Source organism: Anabrus simplex, chromosome 7 (assembly GCF_040414725.1).
Source record: "Anabrus simplex isolate iqAnaSimp1 chromosome 7, ASM4041472v1, whole genome shotgun sequence".
NCBI classification, from domain to species: Eukaryota; Metazoa; Arthropoda; class Insecta; order Orthoptera; family Tettigoniidae; genus Anabrus; species Anabrus simplex.
In genome coordinates, this window is record NC_090271.1 from 79,612,364 (window position 1) to 79,637,500 (window position 25,137).

Sequence of the window (25,137 nt, forward strand, 5' to 3'; positions counted from 1 at the left end):
TTTCTACAAAACTGGAATTGACCTTCTAGTCTCCCAGTGCGATAAATTTATTAACGTTTTTGGTAATTACTTTTGAACAAAACTATTCCATAGCCACGTTGTAGTGAGTGTTCGGTTTTCATTTGACTGCCTTAAACTACATATTTTTTTCCCGAAGACCCATGACGCCAATTTCAACGACGTCTCGCGTCAAAAAGAGGAAGTAGTAGGGGTCCAATATTCTCTTCTATAGGTCGGATCTTTCCGCCATTCATCGAGTTGAACTCGTAACATTCTATCGCAAAGGTTAGAGAGGGAGACATTGCCTTACTCATGTCAGATTATTCTACTGCACTACACGGTTTAAAATGCTGTGTATAAATTTCAAAACTTTGTTAGTGCAAAAGGAATGGAATGCTGTGAGTGTAACAATATATGTCAGACTATCTTTTACATCCCTGTTAGTTTAAGTGTGGCTAATCAAGTCGGGGCAATTTTTATCCTCGTTTGCGTTAATTTAACTTTTACTCTCCTAGGTGGAATCTAATTCCACTGAAATTTTTGTGTCGGATGCAAAAAGTTATAATTAAGCGAACTTTTTCTGGCTTGATAGTCTGTAAATACTTTCGAGGAGAAAAAAGAGGAAAGGCATTTAGAGAACATTGTACAGTCGTGTCTGGAAGATGTGACAGCAACACTGCTCGCACGGCTGCAGATGATGGAAAATAGATCAGAAATTAGAATTTTACCATTGGTAATTTAAATCTGTTTGATAGCCGAAAGAGATACAGTCTGAAACAAAAGAATGGAGAAAATTTCAGAAATAAATTCCTCATACCTTCTCCGGACCCAGTCTCTACATATTAGGACAAATACTTTTATTTTCTGACTATCCATGTAATTCGGACCCCCAGAGAATTTTATTAACCTTTTTCTGTCCAATTTATTTCGAGTGATGAGAAATATATTCCTTCAAGGAAATTACTGAAGTTCCCCATCTTGAACATAATGTTACAATTGTTTAAATTATTTTTCTTACATTGAAGTATTAGTGTGGCATATCGCACTATAGGGTAGACTCGACATACATCTTTGTGGAAGTCTTTCAAATTTGTGGAACAGAAATATAGCATTAAATTTATTAATTGAAACGTCTTTTGGATAAGAAATATTTCTGAATATAGAGCACGCGTGGAGATAAATGAAAATGTCGAGTTAAAGAATAGGGTAGGAGGTACTGTATCATAAATTTAAAATATGTATTCGAATTCAGCAATGCGTTTAATAAATCTTTAGGGTCATTTTTGGGCGAGGATTATTTTCTTATTTTCCCGAATGTTTTCTAACCCATAATCTATACCTATACACGTATACAGTAAAGCAGAATGTCTATCTGTCTGACTGTCTGTTCCTTATATAAATACAAATTTTTCCAACAATCTTGTATGCTTATCTTGTAGAATACTGCGGGTAACCCTGCCTACAAGAAATTTTAACAACCCTCTCCTTTCCCTATATTTAGGCCTTCTGGCTCCTTAAAACAGGCTAATAAAGGCGAAATATCGAATTTGTCTTACAAGGATGAAACAAAACTCATTTCAAGCCACATGACGCGAAGAACAAAACTTGGTAAGTCCGTACGGAACCGAGAAACCATGTTGTAAGGCCCGAAAACCAACTGTTATGGAGATATGGCACCACACTACACCCGTTCTAGGAATCGGATAAAGAAATGACAGGCTGTAACAATGGAAGCGCGTCAGCTCAAGAATTCTATTGAATACGGACCTGGTGCTCGAAGCAGGCATGTGCGTGACTGTAGGCATACCTAAGGAGAGATTCCGCTTAAACATTTCAAACTCATACTGTAGCTAGCGTTAATCTGCTGAATTACTTATTGATTGTGGAACCACATTTCCTTGTTCTTATCAACATCAAGTTTGTGAATAGCGCCAAAGTGCTGCCTCTATTTACAAGACCGATTTCTAACTAACGTTAATCTGCCGAAATACTCTTTATGGTTATTGGATACACATTTCCATAATTATTATCACTATAATGATTGTGAATAGCATCTAAGTATTACTTTCGCTATTTACAGGAGGTTCTGTTTAAATATTTTAAATTCATAAATTGGTGCACATATGACTTAATGTCTGGAGAAAAGCGCTGTGCCAGGCTGAGTGGCTCAGACGGTTGAGGTGCTGGCCTTCTGACCCCAACTTGCTAGGTTCGATCCTGGCTCAGTCCGGTGGTATTTGGAGGTGCTCAAATACGTCAGCCTCGTGCCGGTAGATTTCATGACACGTGAATGAACTCTTGCGATACTAAATTCTAGCACCTCGGCGTCTTCGAAAACCGTAAAAAAGTAGTTAGTGGGACGTAAAGCAAATAGCATTATTATTATTATTATTATTATTATTATTATTATTATTATTAAAATCAAAGCACAACAATAAAAATCAATGGTAATGTTAGGACAGCATCCATTAGAAGGGGAGTGAGACAAGGTTGTGCGCTATCTCCAATTTTGTTCAACATGTTCATTGAGGAGGCCATATCAAAACTTAAGCAAAAAACCAAAGGAATCAAAATTAACGAATCAAAATTAACGAATAACAAATCCACTGTATAAGGTTTGCCGATGACATTTCATTAATTGCAGATTCAGAGAGGGAAATAAGTAAAATACTACGAGTTTTAACATCAACACTACAAGAATCAAAACTGAAACTGAACACCTCGAAAACAAAAGGATTAGTTGTCAAGAAATCAACTGAGGAAATACCAATAAACATTAAGGTAGGCGATGAAAATGTACACGTAAGTCAATTTTGCTACTTGGGAAGCATTATCGCTCAGGACAACAGGTGCACCACAGAAATCAGGAGGAGGATTGCTCTAGCTAAACAAGCCTTTGACAGCTTTTGACAAGCAGGAACATTAACATTAAAATTAGGAAAGAATTTGCTAAAATGTTTGTGTGGAGTGTTTTGTTGTATGGTTGCGAAACATGGGTCTTATCAAAACAGAACATAAAACGCCTGGAAGCAATGGAAATGTGGATATGGAGGAGGATGCTGAAAATTAGTTGGACAGAGAAAAAGTCAAACAATAGGGTCCTTAAGGAAATAAACGAAACAAGGGAATTGATCAACACTGTAGAAAAGAGGAAAACCAAATTCCTTGGACACACTCTTCGACATTGCACATTCCTCACGACTATGCTGAGAGGAAAAGTTCTGGGTAAGATGGGAAGAGGAAGGCCGAGGAAGAAATATCTGGATTCCGTGATGAACAGGCTGAATTTGAAAAATATGTTGACCTGAAACGCTCAGCAGAGGGGAGACAAATGTAGTTGCAGCGACAAGGCATTGCCTTTAGGATATGAATGAATGAATTATTAAAAGCGCTGTGGGGGCATGCCATTCCTATCACTCGTAATGGTGAGGGAGTGGCATATAAAAATAATCGAAGATGGTGTCGAATGACCCACCGGATGCTGTTTAAGCCCAATTCCACTCGCCATTGGCATGGGAGTGAGAAGGGATGATAAAAAGTTCAAAACGGCCGTAATTACGGATGTATGTTCCAGCATAGCTGTCAACCAAACTTGGCACACATATGACTTACTATCAGGAAAATAATAGGGTGGGGGTTAGACAGCCACAGCTCCCCGTTAGGCGGGGGGTGGTATGGGGGTGAGGTACAAAAATAATACAAAACGACCATTATGAAGAATGTTTCTTGTATTGAACAGCCTTTATATGTTCTTAATATCGTTGAGCTAATGTCCGACCAGTTCAATAATATGTATATAAATTTTATTACAATCGCTACATGTGAGCCTGTATACTCCCGTACATTTCCATTTTATTTCATGCATTATAGTAGTAAATTTTTTACGATGCTTTGTTGTTGGTTTTAAATGTTACATTTAAATTACATTACTTCAATGTATTAGAAATTGTGTACATTCCTTTGCCGAAAAATGTAAATATTACATAATTATTTTTATTAATTTGTTCTATCTTTTTTGCACAAAATAAATTTCTTTGATATAACTGGTTTTCGAAATTAAACTCCATCATCAGTACATTTATTTAAATTAAGTTATAACGTACCTGAAAATGAATAGGATATACACCGTCTTTCTATTCTATTTATGAAATCAATCAGAAAGCGCAAGAAAAATTAAAATTGAAATTTCGAAAATATATTGAATGTTTTATGACGCAAAATTGACGACTTTTGATATAGTTTACCAAAAAAATGTCCTGATATATGACTACTCCACGGGTAAATACGTATGCATAAGGAACCTAGACTCAACAAGGCATCGAATAAGACCAAAAGTAAATCTGTAGAACGAATGAGATTGCTACAGGAGCGTCGCAAACATCAGCCTGCCTCTTGTAAGAACAAACGACAGAAAACGAGATCATTTAAAATTGTACATTATTTCTAATTATCATGCACGATAGGCGTTTCGCGTCAACATTTTTTGTATATTCTCATCAATATACCCGCATAATTTCACTTATCTATGTATCGTTATGTCACAACTATTATTATTATTATTATTATTATTATTATTATTATTATTATTATTATTATTATTATTATGTCCGACTCGTTGGCTGAATGGTCAGCGTACTGGCCTTCGGTTCAGAGGGTCCCGGGTTCGATTCCCGGCCGGGTCGGGGACTTTAACCTTAATTGGTTAATTCCAATTGCACGGGGGCTGGGTGTATGTGTTGTCTTCATCATAACTTGATCCTCATCATGACGCGCAGGTCGCCTACGGGAGTCAAATAGAAAGACCTGCACCTGGCGAGCCGAACCCGTCCTGGGATATCCCGGCACTAAAAGCCATACGACATTTCATTTTTCATTATTATTATTATTATTATTATTATACAAGCGAATGGACCACTAAGGATCACGCTACAACTTCATTTCTTTCTCTTCGTGCGGAGATTTCTCTGTGTCCAATACTCCTTCATGCGTTCGATGGCCAGCTTCCGTTGTTCATATGTCCAGGCTCTTCCGGTCTTCTTAGTTCTTCCTAAGGCTTGAACACCTTGCAAATTCCTCAGTGTGTGCCTAAACGTATTCCTTTCTACAAGCTGGTCTTTCAAGATGCTTAACCTTTCCATATTTTTCTTCGTTTCCTTAATCCATGTTGTAGTGGTCTTTTTTACCTCCAGAAGTAATCAAATATCTGTTTGGTAAGTCTGTTTGCGTTCATTCTGTACAGATGTCCAAGAAACGCCAGCCTCCCTTTCTTTATGGTCTCTGAGATTCTTACCACCTTCTGGTAAACTTCTTTGTTGCTCCGAAGTTTCCATCCGCTTTCTGTTTGGACAGCTCCCATGATTTTTCTGGGGATTCTTCTTTGCAGGACCTCTAGCTTCTCCAGCCTGTAGTTCATGGACAGGCATTCACTGGCATACAGGCACTTCGTTTTGACCACGGTGTTGTAATGTTTTAATTTGGAATTCCAGAATAAGCACTTCTTATTCTAGATGTTTATTTTTGTCAAGACGTATGCTCTCTCCATTTTTTAGATTCGATCTTATTATTATTATTATTATTATTATTATTATTATTATTATTATTATTATTATTATTATTATTATTATTATTATTATTATTATTATTATTATTATTATTATTATTATTATTATATAATTCGGTGAGGCCATCAAGGACCACGTTAAGTCTTGTTGCATTTGACACTGAACTTGGCCTTCTTTAGAGCCCAAATTTCCCTCATTCATTGTGAGTGGGCCTGCTTACGCTCCTCTGTCCAAGGGGCACCGTGTCTTCTCTTCGGTTGCTCGTCTCGGTTTAGCCCGTTCGTCAATATTTTCTTGCGGAAGAGATCTCTGTTAAGGGCATCTTCAGCTGAGATAAATAGCATTTGCAGGTCTACTTTGGTATTTCTAAGCCAGGGAATTGTGGTTTTGGGGTTTGGATCAAAAAACTGAAATATTTCTTTAGTTAACTTTCTTCCGTCCATTCTTTTCAGATGACCGTAAAATCGTGCCCATCTTTTTATGATTGTGTCGGTAACTTTCTCTATTTTGGTGTAGACTTCCTTATTGGATCTCTTTTGATGGATTCCATTTCTGTAGTTTGATCCCAAGATTCCTCTCACAATTTTGCGTTCTCTTTCCTCCAGTTCTTCAAGGAGTCCTTTGTTGACATTTAGAGACAGGGTTTCGGCTGCATATAGAACTACTGGCTTCAGAACTGTTTCACAGTGACGTATCTTGGTGTTTTGGGAAAGGCATTTTTGTTGTAGATTGTGCGGGATGTTTGGTAGGCTATTTCCAGTTTGCGTACTCGCTCCTGAAGTGCTTCTTTGTCCAGGCCATTTTTCATGATGATCTCACCCAGGTATTTGAATTTGTCTACTCGGTTGATGTCCCCGTATTTTGTATGGAGTTTTGGTGGAGCCTCTTTGATGTTAGTCATTACTTCTGTTTTCTCAAACGATATCTGCAAACCAGTTTGTTCGGCAATTTCCTTTAAGATTTCAACTTGACCTCTAGCGGTTTCTATGTCGTTTGAGAGAACAGCAATATCATCGGCAAATGCTAAGCAGTCTGTTGCGATCCCCTTGGATTTGGTTCCTATTCTCAATGGACTGTAGTTGGTTTCCTGTAATCTCACCCGCCAGGTTCTGATGATCTTTTCAAGAACACAGTTGAAGAGTATCGGGGATAGCCCATCACCTTGTCGGACTCCTGTTTTGATGTCAAAGGAATGCGAGAGACATCCGTGGAACTTCACCTTGGATTTTGTATCGGTCAGGGTGGCTCTAATTAATGCCAGCAGTTTCAAATCAACTTCAAATTCATTTAAGATGTTTAGCAGGACTTCCCGGTCAATGGAGTCGTACGCGTTCTTAAAGTCCACAAAGACAGACACATACTGCTTGGACCTTAGTGTACAACATCTGATGATCGTTTTGTGATTTTGGATCTGTTCAGCTGTTGAGCGACCTTTTCTTAACCCTCCTTGGTATTCACCTATTTGATGTTCGACTTGTGCTTCCAAACGCTCCAGGACGGCAAGTGATAGAATTTTGTAAGTCACGGATAGCAAAGATATCCCTCTGTAGTTGTTGATGTTCTTCATGCTGCCTTTTTTGTGTAATGGATGGATCAAAGCTATTTTCCAATCTTCGGGTAGGGTCTCCTTGTTCCAAATTTCTTCTATTTGCTTCTGCAAGATATCAAGTGATTCCTCTGGGGCATATTTCCATAGTTCTGCTACTAGTGAGTCTTCCCCCGGCGCTTTGTTGTTTTTGAGACGGGCAATGTGGCGCTTGATTTCATCTCTGTCGAGAGGTCTGGAATCTGGGTACCTGAGTAAGGGTTCCTTGGTCTCAATGGGGCTTTGCGGTTTAGAGCAATTAAGTAAATTCTTGAAGTAGTCTGCCAGAATGCTGCAATTTTCTTCATTTGACGTCGCCAGTGAGCCGTCCTTTCGCTCAAAGCATAGAGATGGTGGTTTATAGCCAGTGAGTTTGCGTTTGAAGACTCTGTAGTACTCTCTGCTTTCATTCTTCCTAAAGTTTTGTTCTATCTTTTCAATGAGAGATTTTTCGTATTTACGTTTCTCAGTTCTGAACACCCTAGCTGATTGGGCACGTTGGGTTTTGTAGGTTTCCCAATCATTTTCTGATTTCGTAGAGTAGTACTGTTTCGACGCATTGAGTCTTTCTTGGAGGACTGATTCGCAGGTACTATTCCACCAGGCATGCTTTTTGCTTCTCTTGATTTCTGCGACGTCTTTGGCGGCCTCAACAAGGAGACTTTTGGCGTTGTTAAAGTCACAGTCATTTGGTCTAGCCTTCTCCTGGAACTCCTCGACCCTTTGCCGAAGTTTATCATTGTCGAAGCGTGTGATCTGTTTGGTTGTCTTCCTTGTGTTTGCAGGAATTGGTTTGAATTTGATAAGAGACATATAATGATCTGAGGCCACATTGATGCCTTTCTTTACCTTGACATTCATAATCTCAGGGCTGTTTCTCCTGGAGATTGCAACATGATCAATTTGGAACTCTCCGAAAGCTTGGACGGGAGAACGCCAAGTCATTTGCTTTCTGGGTAGATGGCGAAAGTGGGTCGACATGACCTGCAGGTTGTGATTTTCGCAAATAGACACCAGTCTTTTGCCTTTGGGATTGGTTCTTTTGTGAACAGGGTAATTTCCTATAACTTTCTTGTACTTCTGTTCACGACCTAGTTTGGCATTGAAGTCACCCAAAAGAAGCTTGACAGGGTGTTTGGGGATTTTGTTTAATTTTTCATCCAGTAGGTCCCAGAAATTATCAACTTCGTCTGGATCAGACTTGTTCTTATCGTTTGTATGAGCATATGCGTTAACTAGGACGTAGGTTTTGTTCGCGCATTTAATTGTGAGTATAGACAATCTGTCATTCACAGGTTCGAAATTTGCAACCGATTTAAGGATCTTGGTTCTAACAGCAAACGCGGTTCCAAGCATCACAGCTCCATTGAGGATTCCTCTTTGCGCTTTGCTCTTGAAAAATCGGTAGCCTTCGGATTCAAAAATCTCTTCATCTGGGTACCTTGTTTCCTGTAGGGCCATTATGGATATCTGATTTTCGTGAGGAGCTTTGGTGAGGGTTTTCAGTTTGCCAGTTTGTGTAAGTGAATTTATGTTGAAAGTTGCTAGAAAGGTTTTAGATTTTGGCCTGAGTTTTTGACTCTTCGGGGTACACCGAGACGCTCCGACTCGTCTCTTGCATGATGTCGAGTCTCCCTCAGAATCCGAACGAGACTCGTGCGCCGTGGCGTTCACGACGAGGGATTTATCCGAAGATTTACCCCCTGGGATATGTTTCTTGAAATGTTGTGCCATCATGCTTTCTGACTTGACTTTGCTTTGGACGGGTACCCATCCTTTTACAACTAGGGTTGTTAGCCCTAGAGGTTGCCTCAAGATGTTTTCTGGCTTCTGGTCATTTACCAGTCTTCGCCGTAACCCTGGCAAGGGACCAGTTTTTTTTTTCACGGTGGTATTTTATTTCCCTACTACCCTCTGACTCTGCTGGCGGCAGAGCCAGCGAGCTTCCCCAATTCCAATGGGACGCGCCCGATGGAGGTAACCGGTAAATCCCCACGCGGATTATTATTATTATTATTATTATTATTATTATTATTATTATTATTATTATTATTATTATTATTATTATTATTATTATTATTATTCGCCGGGCTGAGTAGCTCAGGTGGCAGAGTGCTGGTCTCCTGACTTCAAGTTGGTGGATTCAATCCCGGTACAACACAGTGGTATTTGAATGTGCTGAAATACACCAGCCTCGTGTCGGTAGATTTACAGGCACGTAAGACAACTTCCGGCACCTCAGCAACTCCGAAAACCGTTAAAGTAATTAGTGGGACGGAAAAACCAATAACATTATTATTTCTGTTGTTCCTTCTGATTTTCTTTTCCAACAACCCAGTTTTACGGCCTGATGTTTCCATACGCATACGCTAACCCTAGTGAAGGGATATATTGACTGTTGCATTTCTCTGTGGTTTTTTGTAGTGTGCTTTATTGTGCGTAAATTAATATTTGTAATAGGGCGAACACGAATACCCAGCCCACGACCTAGAGGAATTAAGCAGAGAAAGTTAAAGCCCCCGACTTGGCCGGGAATCGAACCCGGGACCTTCTGAACCGAAAAACACTAAGTTAACAATTCATCCATTGAGCCGGATATTTCTGTTATAATACATTATCAAAGGTAATATCACGAGCAGGTTTCATGCAAACCACGAGAATGTACGAGATGAAACCACGAGTTGTATTTGGTTAGGCTGTTTACAGAATGAAATATTTTATAAACAATATTAATAAAATGAAAATAGCATAGGTATTTTATATAACACTATTTCAGTTCAGTAATTTCCAGCTGGGTCGCTTCGGTAGATCTCTTTGTTATTGCCGCAATATTTGATGTTTTCACCTCCTTGTAAGTACTTTTTTACAATTTGTTTTACGTCGCACCGACACAGACAGGTGTTACGGCGACGATGGGATAGGAAAGCGCAAGGAGTTGGATGGATGTGACCGTGGTCTTAACTAAGACACAGCCCCAGCATTTGCCTGGTATGAAAATGGGAAACCACGGAAAACCATCTTAGGGGCTGCCGACATTGTGACTCGAAACCTATATCTACCGGATGCAAACTCACAGCTGCGCGCCCCTAACCGCTCGGCCAACTCGCCCGGACCGTATAAATACTACGCGATAGGTTACAAGTAGGAAAGAATCACCTTTGACAATCTCCAGACAGTAGCCTATCAAGTGCGATAATCTCATTTCGATAATATTTCAGTGATAGTCAAGCGTCATTGGTTGAAAGTGGCACGAACTAGAAATTGGATTGGTCAATACTCAATGCGTGGCGGGTGAGGTAAACAGTTTTCATATCATAATCTCCTGGGTAGTAATGAGGAGGAAATAAGCACATACAAGCAAGAATTTGAAAGTACTCGAACTCTTTAGGCTTTTTAATCGTAAAATTACCAGTGTTTTAACCGTATGTGCCAGTGGGCTCATCATTTGGAATGTTACACCTTTTCAGGATGCTGGCTGCTAGTATGCTGGGTCGGCGGATGCAGAGAGAGTCTCCGCTCAAAAGTGGTCCGTGATTCGACAGCTCTGCACTCCGACCGACCAGCCGAGTAGAGGAGGGGTAGACGCCTCTGTATTCGGGAGACGGAGAGGGGCGGGTCCTCGCCATCGGCTGTCCTGAGAATGGTTTTCCGTGGTTTTCCATTCTCCTGCACTAAGGCGAACGCCAAGACATTTCTTAACATAGGCCACGGCCGCCAACCCTCTCACCTTCTCCGTACATCTCCTCCGATACAAACCTCCTGTCCTAGGAGACGGAGTCACCCTCTAGGAAGCCCAGCTCCCCCTTCAAGGGAGGAATGAACACATTTAATAATAATAATAGTAGTAGTAGTAGTAGTAGTAGTAGTAGTAGTGCGCTGTTGAGACGCCACTTTAAGCACAGTGTAGTGACTGATCCGGATTCTAGTACCCCCAGCGTATTTTCTGTAGTGCACCGATCTACATTTAGGACAGTCGCACAGTTGGCAGATTTCCTATCTGTTGTTTTCCTAGCCTTTTCTTTAATGATTTCAAAGAAATTGGAAATTTATTGAACATCTCCCTTGGTAAGTTATTGCAGTCCCTAACTCCCTTTCCTATAAACTAATATATGCCCCAATTTGTCCTCTTGCATTCCAAATCTATCTTCATGTTGTGATTTTTCCTACTTTTAAAAACATCACACCGACTTATTCGCCTACTAATGTTATTCCACTCCTATCTCCACTGACAGCTCGTGTCAGATAGCTCCTCAATTGTAATCACATAGGCTGAGTGGACATTGAACCAACCCTCAATCAGATAAAAACTCCCTGGCCTGGCCTGAATCGAACCCTGTGCCTCCGGCTATGAGGCAGTCATGCTACCTCTACACCGCGGGGCCGGCAGTATTATTTTCAATAATAGCATACTCGGAAATACAAGGCAGCGAACTTTGTAGCTTTAGGATGTTTTAATAGAACTAAGAACTACCTGCTACCTTCTCGGTCACAGTTTGTTTGTAACCGAGGTTCTCACAAAACAGCAGGCCTCCTCCTTAAGAAACATAGCCAACAGTAAAGTTTGGAGATCATGTACTTTAAACATCTACTCTACGGTCACATGGGGTTTGTGACCGAGAGCTGATATATACGATTTTACGCTCTATCCCGATGTCAGATTTCGCAGTTTAGAAGTAATAGTCACCTTCCTTATGAGCATACAACCTGTATCCTCCTGTGTATAATAGACTGAGAAGTAAATATTAAAATATTAACGTTTATTGTGACCTAATGCGCCAGCCCTACTGCCCAAGGTTGAGTTAAATATCTTTTAGGGTTACCCAAAAGAAAAAGTAGCAAGAGACTGGTTTACAGTAAACTTATGATCTAAAAGTGATTACAGGGAGCTCGAAAATAAGCCAAAGAAATCCATTGTGACCCAGGTCCGAACTCCAGCTTTCTAGTCCTGTGACGGAGCACGTACCAGCGCGTTCGTAGGAAACTCGTATTCTCGCACTTTTTACCACACATCTCACCCCTATCTCTCTCCGTCGTCACTCTCTTAACTTTCCGCGACTCAAAGTAAAGTTAAACTTGACTTACCCGGGCAGCTCCTAGACTTGTATCTCGTTTTAAGGACGCTAAAGGGAGTTACTAAACGCGACTTTTTTGCTCTGATGAACAGCCAATCCACTGAGGTAGCTCCTGCATCTATATTACCTGCTGTTCTTTCGTGAGAGGGTAGGAATATTGTGTTCATCAAGGTTCGGATATCAGATACTATTCTCAAAAATATACCTTTATAGTACTAGTTTTATTTTTGTACATGTACAAAGTGTATTTTTATATTGCAAAAATTGTGCGCTAAACGGTTTAATGACAACTTTTGCTGCAGTTTCTCTATTTACAAAATACAACCTGTGACAATAAATTTTAGTGAATAGTCCTGTGCTATCAACATGGATGAACAATGCACGACAGTGACCTTACTGTCCTTCGAAATAGTCCCATTCCATAACTATGCACTGCTGAGAGCGCCCATACATACATGTCCTGGAAATTTTGCAAGAAGGCTTCCTTTGGGATGGTGTTCAAAAGCCTCGTCACGTTTCGTTGGATGTCAGGAATATCGTCAAATATCTTTCCTTTCAAAACGAGTTTGAGTCGTGGGAATAGGAAGAAATCTGGAGGATTGAGATCTGGCGAGTATGGGGGATGTTGAAATTGCACCACCCTTTTTCTTGCCATGAACTGTTTGACGATATTGGCTGTAACGATTTGTCGCACGGATTCACGGTTAATCTGCAGTTTACCCGCTATCATGCGCGCAGTTAATCGCCGATCGTTCGTGATTTATGTCCTCACCTTCTCAATGTTTTCGTCACTGACGGCGGTTGCCGGTCTTCCGCTACGGGAGTTGTCAGATACACTTTCCCGACCTCCTCGAAAACAGGCGAACCACTCGTACACACACTTCAAGGACAGTGCTTGCTCTTCATAAACACGTACCAGCATCGCATGCTTTTTTTTTTTTTCGGTGTCTTGACAAGCTTAAAACAAAACTGTGCATTGATCTTTTGGTCGTTCATGTTCCTGTTCGCAGTTCAGAACCAACGCACTAAACACGCATTGTGTCAAATAGGTCTTACACGGCACACACACGATGCTCAACTGAACAACGTTGGGAGCAGGTGGTCAAAACCTGTTGTTACGCAGGTGCAGCGTTGTGCGTCGCCAGTGTTGCCGGATCGACCGTTCTGACTTCATTCACCGAACTTTATTGTCACAGGTTGTAGAAAACAATATTAACTAAGGAATGTGTAAGTTTCAGAGGTTTCCTATGAGGGTTCTTAATATCGGATAAGGTATTTCTATGTCTGTTTGTCTACTAATTAATCCTGTTTCTTGATACGGGGTTGCGAATGAGGATACGGATTTATATGGTACATTTTAGGACCGGATGACATTCCTGACACCAGCTTCAGTTGAGGAGGTTTTCTTACGGCCTGTGGCCTCCGGAGAGGCCTGTTGGCAGGTCTTTCGAGGTGTTGACCCAGAGGTGAACTGCGCGTCTTTGAGAATGGAGGTCTACCTAAGATGAATTCCAGTGATGAAAACAATACAAACACCCAGCCCACGACCCAGAATACTTAACCAATGAAAGTTAAAATCTCCGACCCGTCCGGTAAGCAAACCTGGCACCCCATAGACCAAAGACCAGCACAGTAACTATCTAGACATGGACCCGGAAAAACTCATGTCCTCGTTCCGTGTGTTGCAGCTCTTATCAGGCACATGAGCTGTATGTACCATTTTAGACACATACTAGCAATCATCCCATTCTTAAATCTTTTGCAGTACCGAGATCGAACCCGTGAAGCTGTGCCAGTAGTTGAATATTGTTTGCGAATGAGGAAAAACAGGTCCATTCACCGAGGCAAACTGTCGAAATACATTCGCCGTCTTGATAACTCCAATTTCAATTCAGGTAATAAAAGGTTCTATCTGTAACGGGACGAATATAAAAAGTGTCTTTTAAAAATTAGTCTAAGGGAAGCTATGAAACAGAAAATAAACTCGTTTTAAATAAATACTTCGATCTCTGTAGTAACAAGTGCTAATTCTAAGGAACTGTCCCGGTAGTAAGGGAAAGAAAATGTATGGTGTCATATCAGAAGAAATTAAGCAAGCAAGTTTGTAGTTTCCCGTGACTGTTGATATCATAATCATAGCCACATGGCCTACAGTTTAATGCGTAATCCGAACCACAGGAAAGTGCAATTACATATCAAAAATCACACGGGCAATTGCCGGGATTCGAACTACAGCAGCCTTGATGAGAAGCTACAGGCAATGGTACACTCATCTACATTCCACTCCCTCTCTCCATCCCCTCTCATCTTTCAGGAGAGTGTAGAGGTTGTAGTTTAATAGTGCTAACATTGCGTTTTGCAATAAATGTTTGAAGCTATGGTGAGACGGTAGAGTGGTGACCTTCTAGTACATGTTGGTCGGTTCAATTCTGGCTCAATCTGGTAGTATTTGCCAGCCTCATGTCAGTAAATTTACTGCCATGGAAACTAACTCCTGTGGGACCAAATTCCGGCGTCTCCGAAAACTATAAACTTTGTTAGTGGACGTAGAATTAAATTCTAAACCCCTACCTTACCACAGTCCATTGATGATCACGCATTAGAACGATGAGTGGGGTCCAGGCGGGCCTTCTTCAATCGCGGGATGAGTGCTGTGGTCAGCACTTCACACTTCCAAGTTCGAAGTCCTGAGGGAAGAAGGGAAAGATATGTGTTTAAATATTACACTTTTGAGCACAGAAAATCTAGCAATATTCAATATTTCTCTCCTCAACATAAATATTGCTCATAAATAAATCGTATTTAATTCATTCAAACACTATCTTCAAGTCAAGTACAGTAATATTGTTTCATTCTTCTTATATGTACTTAAATTTACAATTTAATTATTTCATCATCTCAAACTTTCACTGCACTTTCTCGGTAAGTAACTTAAACAACTACTTCGCAAGATTTTATTTCCTTGTCAGATATTTGAACAATCTACCTCATTATTGGTTTCTATACAACGAAACTCAGTAAGCTGGTTAGAGCTGCGTAGCTGTGAGCTTTCAGTCGGGAGATGCTGGGTTCGAATCCCACCGCCCTGAAGATGGTCTTCCGTGGTTTGCCATTCTCCCGTTTTAATTAAGGTTCCTTCGTCGCCGAAAACCTTCAATGTGTTATTCATAAAAGTCAGGCTCACCATCATTCCCTAAAATGTCTCAAATTCAATCTTTTGTAATTCCTTCGCACTTCTGGGCACCCATCTCAGAAGACATCTGTGAAAGAAAAACACAAGACACGTAATTATTGTCAAGATACGGTCAGGCGATTTATGAATCGTTCGTCGTGTGAACAGAGCAAGCGATGAACAACAAAACTACAGCGTCACACTGAACTAGGAAGTAGAGAAGAATGCATTGCTTGAAATCTGAGTTAACTCGTATTTGGTACAACGGGAGACATGTTGATATCCGAGTTAACTCGGGCATGGAATGGAAAATGTTAAAGGCCACCACACTAAGTGATGCCAAGCTACGTTGTGCTATGTCAAGAATAAAAAGCTAAGCTAAACTATGCTAGGCAGCAGTTTAAAGATGTCGGATTAATTGAAGAAAAGGCTATTTTATTGGCCACTGTCATGGAAGATGAAGAAAGAAAAACGAACAGAAAGAATAGATAATTCCGTAGATGTGAAATTGGTGAATCCCATCACTTGATTCAAACATGGCATAGATATGATGAAAAATTAAAAACTATTTCCATCTAAATCAGGAACAGTTTCATGTACTTCACATTATTACTGAGGATGATATTAAGAAAACAATGAATATGAAGTACACAAATTATAGAACATAGGGTAAAACATATGTGTAAAAGTAATAAATGATATGTAAAACACATTTCCAGAGTTTCATTTACTTCTGGCCAACAGTTGTTTTTCATGGTTATCTTTAATAATTTGACAGACAAGTGGTTTTTTTTTTTTACCTCTTCAATCAGTCTTTCTTCCTTTCGCCTGCCTTCCGTGATAATATCAACAAACGCAAAAACAAATAAGCAATATAATAGCTACTCTATTGACGTAATTCACGAAAACCACACACATGAAACGTCTGTTCGCCAGATGCCGGGCGGAAAAAAGTGATCTTGCGCATTCGCGCACAGCCATAAAAATCGCCTCCTTGGCCATCTGTAAAATTTAGCTTGGCATGGCCATTTTTGTTCTGTACTTAACATCTCTTCAATACGTACTAAATGTACGTAACACGACCTAATAGGTTGAAAGTCGGTTTCGATGGCATGGCTTATGTTAGCGTAGCTTAGCACAGCAGTCTCTGTGTGTGTCATTCCATGTAACTTCATTGGAGTGACACTTTCTCGTTGGGTTTCGTAGAATAGCATAGCTTAGCTTCCTGTGTGTGGTGGCCTCCATACCGCTTAACTAACTTTCTCATGATGTGGAGGAGAGAAACCGCGTAACTGATGCAATTTAAAGGTCTTACATCTTTCCCAAATCCACTGACTCTGTTAACTTCCACGTGCGTCGTATACTCTCTGATATACTGTGTACCGGGCGGGTTAGCCGTGCGGTTACGAGCGCGCAGCTGTGAGCTTGCATCCGGGAGATATTGGCTTCGAATCCCACTGTCGGCAGTCCTGAAGATGGTTTTCCGTGGTTTCCCATTTTCACACCAGGCAAATGCTGGGGCTGTACCTTAATTAAGGCTATGGCCGCTTCCTTCCCATTTCCAGGCCTTTCCTCTCCCATTGTCGCCATAAGACCTATCTGTGTCGGTGCGACGTAACACAAAATAACAACAACAAAAGATATACTGTGTGTGGATTTAAAGTCTGACTATTTTTCGTTACAGTCAGTTTAAATACATATTCACGGCAAAAGATGCACAGAAGCTCACACGATGCACACAACAGTAGCATGGTGCTGATGAATAAGACTTCCGAAATATGAACAATAAAAACTCGGAGGTCTCAGGAAAACCATCTATGTTCGCTGTGTTCTTATCATTATGTACTGAATATACATCGTCCCTGTTCTTTCAAAACGGCGAATGTGACAATGCTCTTCCTATCCTTCCTGGTCACACCCCCCAGCCACATATTGATATACAGTCCATCAGAACAATTATCATCGAGTTCATTTTCCTATGGCCGTGCGCGTAGAGGCGCGCGGCTGTGAGCTTGCATCCGGGAGATAGTAGGTTCGAATCCCACTATCGGCAGCCCTGAAAATGGTTTTCCGTGGTTTCCCATTTTCACACCAGGCAAATGCTGGGGCTGTACCTTAATTAAGGCCACGGCCGCTTCCTTCCAACTCCTAGGCCTTTCCTATCCCATCGTCGCCATAAGACCTATCTGTGTCGGCGCGACGTAAAGCCCCTAGCAACAACAACAACATTTTCCTATGCGGGTGTGTAAAGGGAAATGAACCTTAAATACATCACACTCGAAGAGTGGATAAATATCATGCAAACATACATTCCTTCAGTATGGTACAGCAAAGTTCATTTTCCTTTACACACACGCATAGGAAAATGAACTCAACCTAAATTGTTCTGATGGACTGTATATCTATATATGGCTGGAAGGCGTGACCAGTCTTAAGGGAAATAATGGACAGGAAGAGCATTGTAACATTCGCCCTTTTGACAAAACAGAGACGACATTATCTCGACGGAACGCACGGTGTTCGTACTCTGCCCTACGGCAGCTGCCTCAGCCGAACCTATGTCGCGCGCGGCTGCCCTACTTCAAGCGTGTATACAATCTTATATGGAATCTTACCTTACAGTATTAAAGATGTTGGAAGTGTCGTCCTTCCTGGGTTATACAGGCATTGTATCTGGTAACCACATTCTGGCTGACGTGACTGAATTCTGCCACTGTAATGTTTCGGATTTAATTCGTAATGTTTCCTTTCAGTTCCTCCAATGTGTGAGGATTTGTTCGATAAAAAATTTATTTCAGTTTACCCCACAATTAAAAATAATACATTGTTATATCTGGATAATGAAAGGAAAATAGACCAGCACTGATCACTCTGTCTGCAAACACTTTCGAGATTGTAAGAAAGGAATCTTCCCCTGTATGAGAAGGGGCTGAATCTTGTTGAAACCACCCATGCGATCTTTTTTGCTCCGTTAACTGATGGAAGAATGGCGTCAATATATCATCTTGGTGCCTCTCTGCATTTACTGTCGTCTAGAAGAAAATGGGCCCAATTATTCGTTTTGCACTAACAGCACACCAAACACCAGTCGGTGTCCCAAACTGCAGCAGGCGGAGCGCAGAGTACAACCACCCTGCATTCGGCCTGTGTTTATATGAGATACCCTGTATATTTTCAAGGACAACCCATCATGATAAAATCCATTCATAATAATGCCTGTTGCTCACGGTAAAATTTTCTGTCAAATTTATTGTACAATAATTTAAATTTATAAAATTTCTGTTGCTCACGGTCAAATTCAAGTTTTATAAAACCTTTGATAAAACTTTTCATAAAATAGGACATGTTCTATTCCGTAAAATTAATTTTATGTAACGAACCAATCAGCGAAGCTGACATCACAATGATGCTGGCGCTACGCCGTGAGAAGATTGCGAAGCTCGATTGTAAACAAACACTTCTTTCTAAAATGGCAGGATCCGGGTGGACTAAGGAAGCTGTTAGTGTTTTACTGACGAATACCAGAAATATCCTTGTTTGTACGAAGTTAAAACGCCACTTTACCACAGCAGAAATGCAAGAAGAGGGGCAAAACACAATCGCCGAATACCTATATGAATACTGGTCTTCTAACCTCAACTAATTTTCGACCATGGACAGCAATCTTCTACCTTCTTCTCTTCTTTTGATCCAATCCCGAGTCCAGCATTTCCTGGCATTTTTTCTTCCTTTTTACCACTCTACAACATATAAATGCAGCTAAAGCAGCAAGTTTTGCTTTGTTTGTTGGAGCCATACTCTCAAACACATTGTAAGTTGAACAGCTGATTCTTGGTTTAAAAGTTTATCGATAGATGGCAGCACATACACATCTTAGTGCAGAAGTAAGTTCATAGATGACCATCCTGATGTTTCCAGAGATTTTATAAAATAATTTTACCGTGAGCAACACAACTTGTTTTCTACAAATTTTTATAAAATTAATTGTACAACAAATTTTACGAAACATTTTACCGTGAGCAATAGGCATAATAGTTATCTTTCTTTCATATGTTTCAGATAAACCTATTTGCCACGGCGACCAGAAGCGGGTGTACGGTGTGGCGAAGCTGGAGAACGCCCAGGTGATGTGCAGGGTAGAAGCGTACCCACCTCCAGATAGCTTCAAGTGGTCTTTCAACAACACTGCCGAGATCATAGACGTTCCCCAGGCGAGGTACAGCCGAGTGGATTACACCCCACTCATGTCCATCCTCTCCTACACGCCGATGATGGAGATGGACTATGGCACTGTCATGTGCTGGGCCAGTAATACGGCAGGACAGCAGCGTGAGCCTTGCGTCTTCCACATCATAGCAGCAGGTACTGCCCTTATTAACTGAGAGACCCTAAACACCGTGACCATTGTACACCCACTGCATATATTAACATGATCATATGTTGTAATTCATAGACAAGGGAGAGTTCTGGAATTTTCGACGAGAATCTTAACGAATCTTTCAGCTTAGAACGACCATTGTTCTTGGACAGTGTGTGTAAGGTATAAGCGAAGACGTACACGAAAATTCATTGATTCTCTCAATTCTCTGTAACTTCGACACTATTTGAGTTAGAATCCTGAAACTTTGCACACTGATGTAAAATAAATTGTTGCTAGCTATCAGATTATTTATATAAAATATGTTTGAAAAATATTTTAAATAGAATTTTGGTCATATTGATGTACCTTTTCCTAAAAAAACTCTGAGGTCCTGGACCTTGTAAATTTTTAAGACCTTGATGATTTAACTCCTGCAGACGTTTTTTTTATTTCAGACCCACTTCGATTTCTACAAACTAAATGATTTTTTCAATTTGAATAGTTCACAAAAAATACATATAAACTAGTGGCCTGTCGCAGTAATAGCTGCGAACAAAGACCAAACATGAAACTGGTGATAAAGGAAGAATGATAAAAGTAACGGATAATATACTGAACTCCGGAAGACCATTTATTTGCCTTCAAACTTACATTTCCGTTGTGACTATACATACGGAATTTTTGATCCTTGGCAATTTATAGGATTTTCACAATGAATTCCTTTCGCAAGATTTGAATCTATCACATAAAGCTGGCCGTGTAATGCTCGTCAAGTTTCAGTAGACAGTAAATCTTAAAACAGTTCAGGACTAAAGAAACAAACGAAATAAGGTAAACACAGGCTCGAATTACACCAGCATTCTTAGCAATCATCACTGAGCGTGTCTCGTCAAGCAGACTAATGTAAGCTTCTCAGCGCTCCAAGTGCCTGAACTGTAACTACGCTGAGTTCGCTCGTTTACACGTGGGAATGGGCGAATGAGAAAGCGTATTAGCGCAGTAATAGTAGAGGACGATTGGCTGGCATAGAAAGATCAGTGCGATACAACTTTCATAGAGCCATCTACCGGCGAATACATATTTTGTAATTCCCTTCCAGGAAAATGTGTGGCAATGTTTAGCCTGCCAGTCTATCAAGTTTCAGATTGATATCTTTAGTAATTCAAGAGAAAAGGTACATTTTTTATGGAAAAAGGAAAGTCCAGGAAAAGACAATTGAATTTCTCTACACAGCAACTTCGCGCTGTATCTCTCAAGTCAAAGTTAACTTTTCACCGTTGTTCGCCATGCTTGACCAATCTGAAATGACGCTTCACAGCCTTCTTCAGTACTCCTAAGTGTGATGCCGCCAACTGCCTGACTAAACAGTCGTAAAGAGTTCAGTGGAGATCAAAAGTAGCAATGCATGAGAAAGGAGGCGTGGCACGTGACGCGAATGTGCTAGGAATTTTTTTTTATTTTTAAGTGCACTTCGGTTCTAGAGTGTAGCTGCTTACTAAGGAAGGGTTTCAAAAAAAAATCCACCCCTAAGGGGTTAAAACGGAGACAAACGCCTGAGAACCAAAATATTTCTTCCTCCGAAACCGTTCACCGGACAAAGTTGAAATTTCACTCAGTGATTACTCCTTTATGTAATACAGTAGATGTTAGATAAGACAATTTCAAAAAAAAAAAATCAATCCTAATACTCGAAAACGAACATATTCATTTCTCTGAAACCGCTTGACATGCGAGGTAGAAATTTAATTTAATGATTCCTCCTATATATCTTAGATGTTATATAAGAATTGGTCTTAAAAATGCACAGATCTGAGGTTTTGATTGGAGGGTGAATCCTGACGACATAAATATTCATTTCTCTGGAACCGTTTGGCATACGATGTTGAAATTTCACATTATGGTTACTCCTCAGTGTCCTATGTTTTAAACAAGAAGTGGCCATAATACAATACACCCCTAAGGGGTTTTGAGTGGGTTGAGGCATCGTTGATGGTTTTAATTAACAACAAATGCGTTATTATCGATCCAACAGTCACTTTTCAGCGCGATGAAGAAAAGTCCAAAGAGTTTGTCACAGAAAACAAGAGGCGCTATCAGTCTAGATTTCATGGCTTGGAACACAAGTATAAAACTAATAACTGGGAAGTTACTGGCATGTTGCCCATCCCTAAAAAGGACTGAACCCACCAGACAAGTCAATCATGTTACTCCTTACGTCATTGTACCTGGACCTGGACTTAAGAAACCAAAGAGGACAAAAAACAGTAGCAGTGATCACAAGCTATTCATATAAGTTTGCAGTTGATGTATCCCTAGAGAGGAGTAAATTGAAAGAAGCTTCCCCAAAAGGACAACAAAAGTCTATCACAAGAAATAATTGTCCATCAAAAGTCCAATCATCCACAAGTGGTTACAGAATTCAGGCGAAACGAACAAAGAACAGACCAGGCATAATGACCCAGGGAGTTAAAGGAAAAGGAATACTGACATACAAATAATAATCTCTTGATTTATCTTCCTTGTCCAATATTACAATCTCATCTTGAATTCTACATTTGTATTTTTAATATACCTATTAGTATTTTAAAATCTGTCCTGTTTAACTTGCAGATAATAAAGGCATGGTTAGACAGTTACATCCATATACATTATCTTAGTTCACGTTTCACAACGGATGAAAAATACTGCCCCGTAATAGTAGACCTTTATTTTTCTCCCGATCTTACAGTTTCACAACCTAATCGATCTTAACGGAGAAAAATGGTAATTCTCAACTGGAAAAAACAACCCAGCAAAACTAAGAAAGTTACAAGCATTGTAAAGATACAATAAGACAAGTTATCAAGTTTATCACCAAAACGTTAGTTGTTCTTTCATGTTGGTCCTAATAAGCAGAAAATAGAAGGAAATCCATTCAGGATATTCTACAACGCTAAACACTGGAAAAATAAAAGGTACTGCCCCTTAATACCCCCTACTCTTTTATTTGTACGGAAACAACGGTTGCATCGAATGTATCATAAAATCGATACAAAAAAAAATCTTATGTTTGTTAGTGAATGAAAACCTACGACCTGTTTTCCAGTCAATGACCGGGTCAGGGAAGTGATGAATAAAGCCCCCAACTTGCGGCGAGGATAGAAATTGTGCCTTGTGGGAGGGATGGGAAGATAGGAATGGATAGACAAGGAATTTGCCATGGTCTTAAATTAAGTACCATCCCGGCATTTGTGTGGATGAGAAGTGCCCATAAAATGGTAGTCTTCTTTTCCTCATAGTAGCTGTTATCTTCTCAACTTTTTTATGAAGCTCTCTATTCAGTCTCAATCGAAACATGGTTTATTGACCTAAGATTTTCCTAACGAATCTCCTTTCCCTTTTTTCAAAGACTGGATCCCTTACTCTCACCATGGTTTTCGCCACATATATACACAGTGGTCCGACCACCTTAAAATAAAGTTTTAATTTTGCTTGGATTATTATTATTATTATCATTATTATTATTATTATTATTATTATTATTATTATTATTATTATTATTATTATTATTATTATTATTATTATTATTATTATTGCCGTTTGTTTCAGAGGCAAAATAATGGGATATTATGCCCTGAATCACTAAAAAGGAAAATATTCACACTTCTATTTAATAAAGGGAAGGTGAAAAATTTACCGATGAGAAGTTACATGCCCAATAATATTATAATTACAGTAGTGTTGTCACCGGCTAATACTGAATGAGATCATGAATTTCAGGAATATCAGGGTTCTTTTGAAACTCCACAAAGGAAAGAGCCACAGCGAACACAACCCTACAGGTGCAAGCTGTGATTTTCTCCTTCAGCTGACAACTAAGGAAGGAATGAATATAGCGTATAAACAACTTCAGTGTTCCTTTCTTTATTGTTTAGTTTTCGAGATCTTATACTTCATGAAAACTAATTAATTGTTGTCCAATTGTAATATTATTGTCCTTGCAGGTCGTCCAGATATGCCGTTCAACTGCTCGCTGGTGAACCAAACATCTCAGTCGCTCGAGGTGGAATGTCTGGAAGGTTTCGATGGTGGTCAACCACAGTACTTCATCCTGGAAGTGTATGACTTGCAGACCGGTTTCCTCCAGGCTAATTTATCCTCAAAGTTCCCTACATTCATAGTGGGAGGCCTGGGTCCAGGTATGATTCTCAAGATGATGGTGTACGCCGCCAACAACAAAGGCAAGAGTGACCCCGTGACCCTTGAGGGTTTCACACTCAAGGCTGCAGAGAAACAGACAGGTGAGTGGTTTGTAGTTAATTAGTTAGATGTTTGGTTGGTTGGTTGGTTGGTTGGTTGGTTGGTTGGTTGGTTGGTTGGTTGGTTGGTTGGTTGGTTGGTTATGCAACTGGTCCTGTTTTACGCCCGGATGCCAATCGAATGTGGAGAGATGACTTCATTGTTTTGTGCCCCACAGTCACTTATTAAAATAAATAAGTCGCGAAAAATCGGCGGTATAGTCTGTTGCCTATTTCACAGCAACCTTGGGCGTGGTCAGTACCTTGATGGATGACCACTCAGGTCTACCACACACCGCCCTCCAGAAACATTGATAGTGTCAACCACGCTGTCCGAAAATATGAAACAGTCGACTTGATTCATAACATACGCCTCACTATTATAACTATTAATACTGTTAAACTCTAACAACAATTTTATTTTTCCTTTCTTTCTTTCTTTCTTTCTTTCTTTCTTTCTTTCTTTCTTCACCCGTTTACCCTGCAGGCCACCTCTACCGCCTCGAGGGCAGTGTCTTGGTGCGTGAGGCTTTGGGTCGGCAATACAACTGGAGAGGAGAACCAGTACCTCTCCCAGGCGGCCTCACCTGCTATGCTGAACAGTGGCCTTATGGGGGATGACAGGATGGGAGGAATAGACAAGGAAGAGGGAAGGAAGCGGCCGTGACTTTATGCTAGGTACCATCCCAGCATTTGCCTGGATGACAAGTGGGGGGGAAACCACGGAAAACCACTTTGATGGAAATCGAACACCCTCTCTACTCAGCTGACCTCCCGAGGCTGAGTTGACCCCGTTCCAGTTCTCATATCACTTTTCAAATTTGGTGGCAGAGCCAGGAATCGAACCCGGGCCTCCGGGGGTGGCAGCTAATTACTCTAACCGCTGCACCACAGATGCGGATTATTATTATTATTATTATTATTATTATTATTATTATTATTATTATTATTATTATTATTATTATTATTAAGTTAAGCTTTTACATCTTTTGAAACTGAAAACCCTGCAGTTACGCTGAGTGCACACGAAAAAAAAAAAAGGTGATTCATGCTTTATATCATGGACATCCCCGTCAGACAGGTGTAATCAGCAAGAGAAAAGCGCTTTAT

The 25,137-nt window shown here is 40.3% G+C and overlaps 1 protein-coding gene across 1 annotated transcript in view; it reads left to right on the forward strand.

The window, feature by feature from the left end:
* Positions 1–25,137, forward strand: part of LOC136877702 (synaptogenesis protein syg-1-like) — a 1,066,513-nt gene that overhangs the window by 976,914 nt on the left and 64,462 nt on the right. The window contains exons 10-11 of the mRNA XM_068228708.1: positions 19,450–19,752; positions 23,734–24,030. Of these exons, the coding sequence (XP_068084809.1) occupies positions 19,450–19,752; positions 23,734–24,030 (600 nt within the window). The remainder of the gene's footprint in view (positions 1–19,449; positions 19,753–23,733; positions 24,031–25,137) is intronic.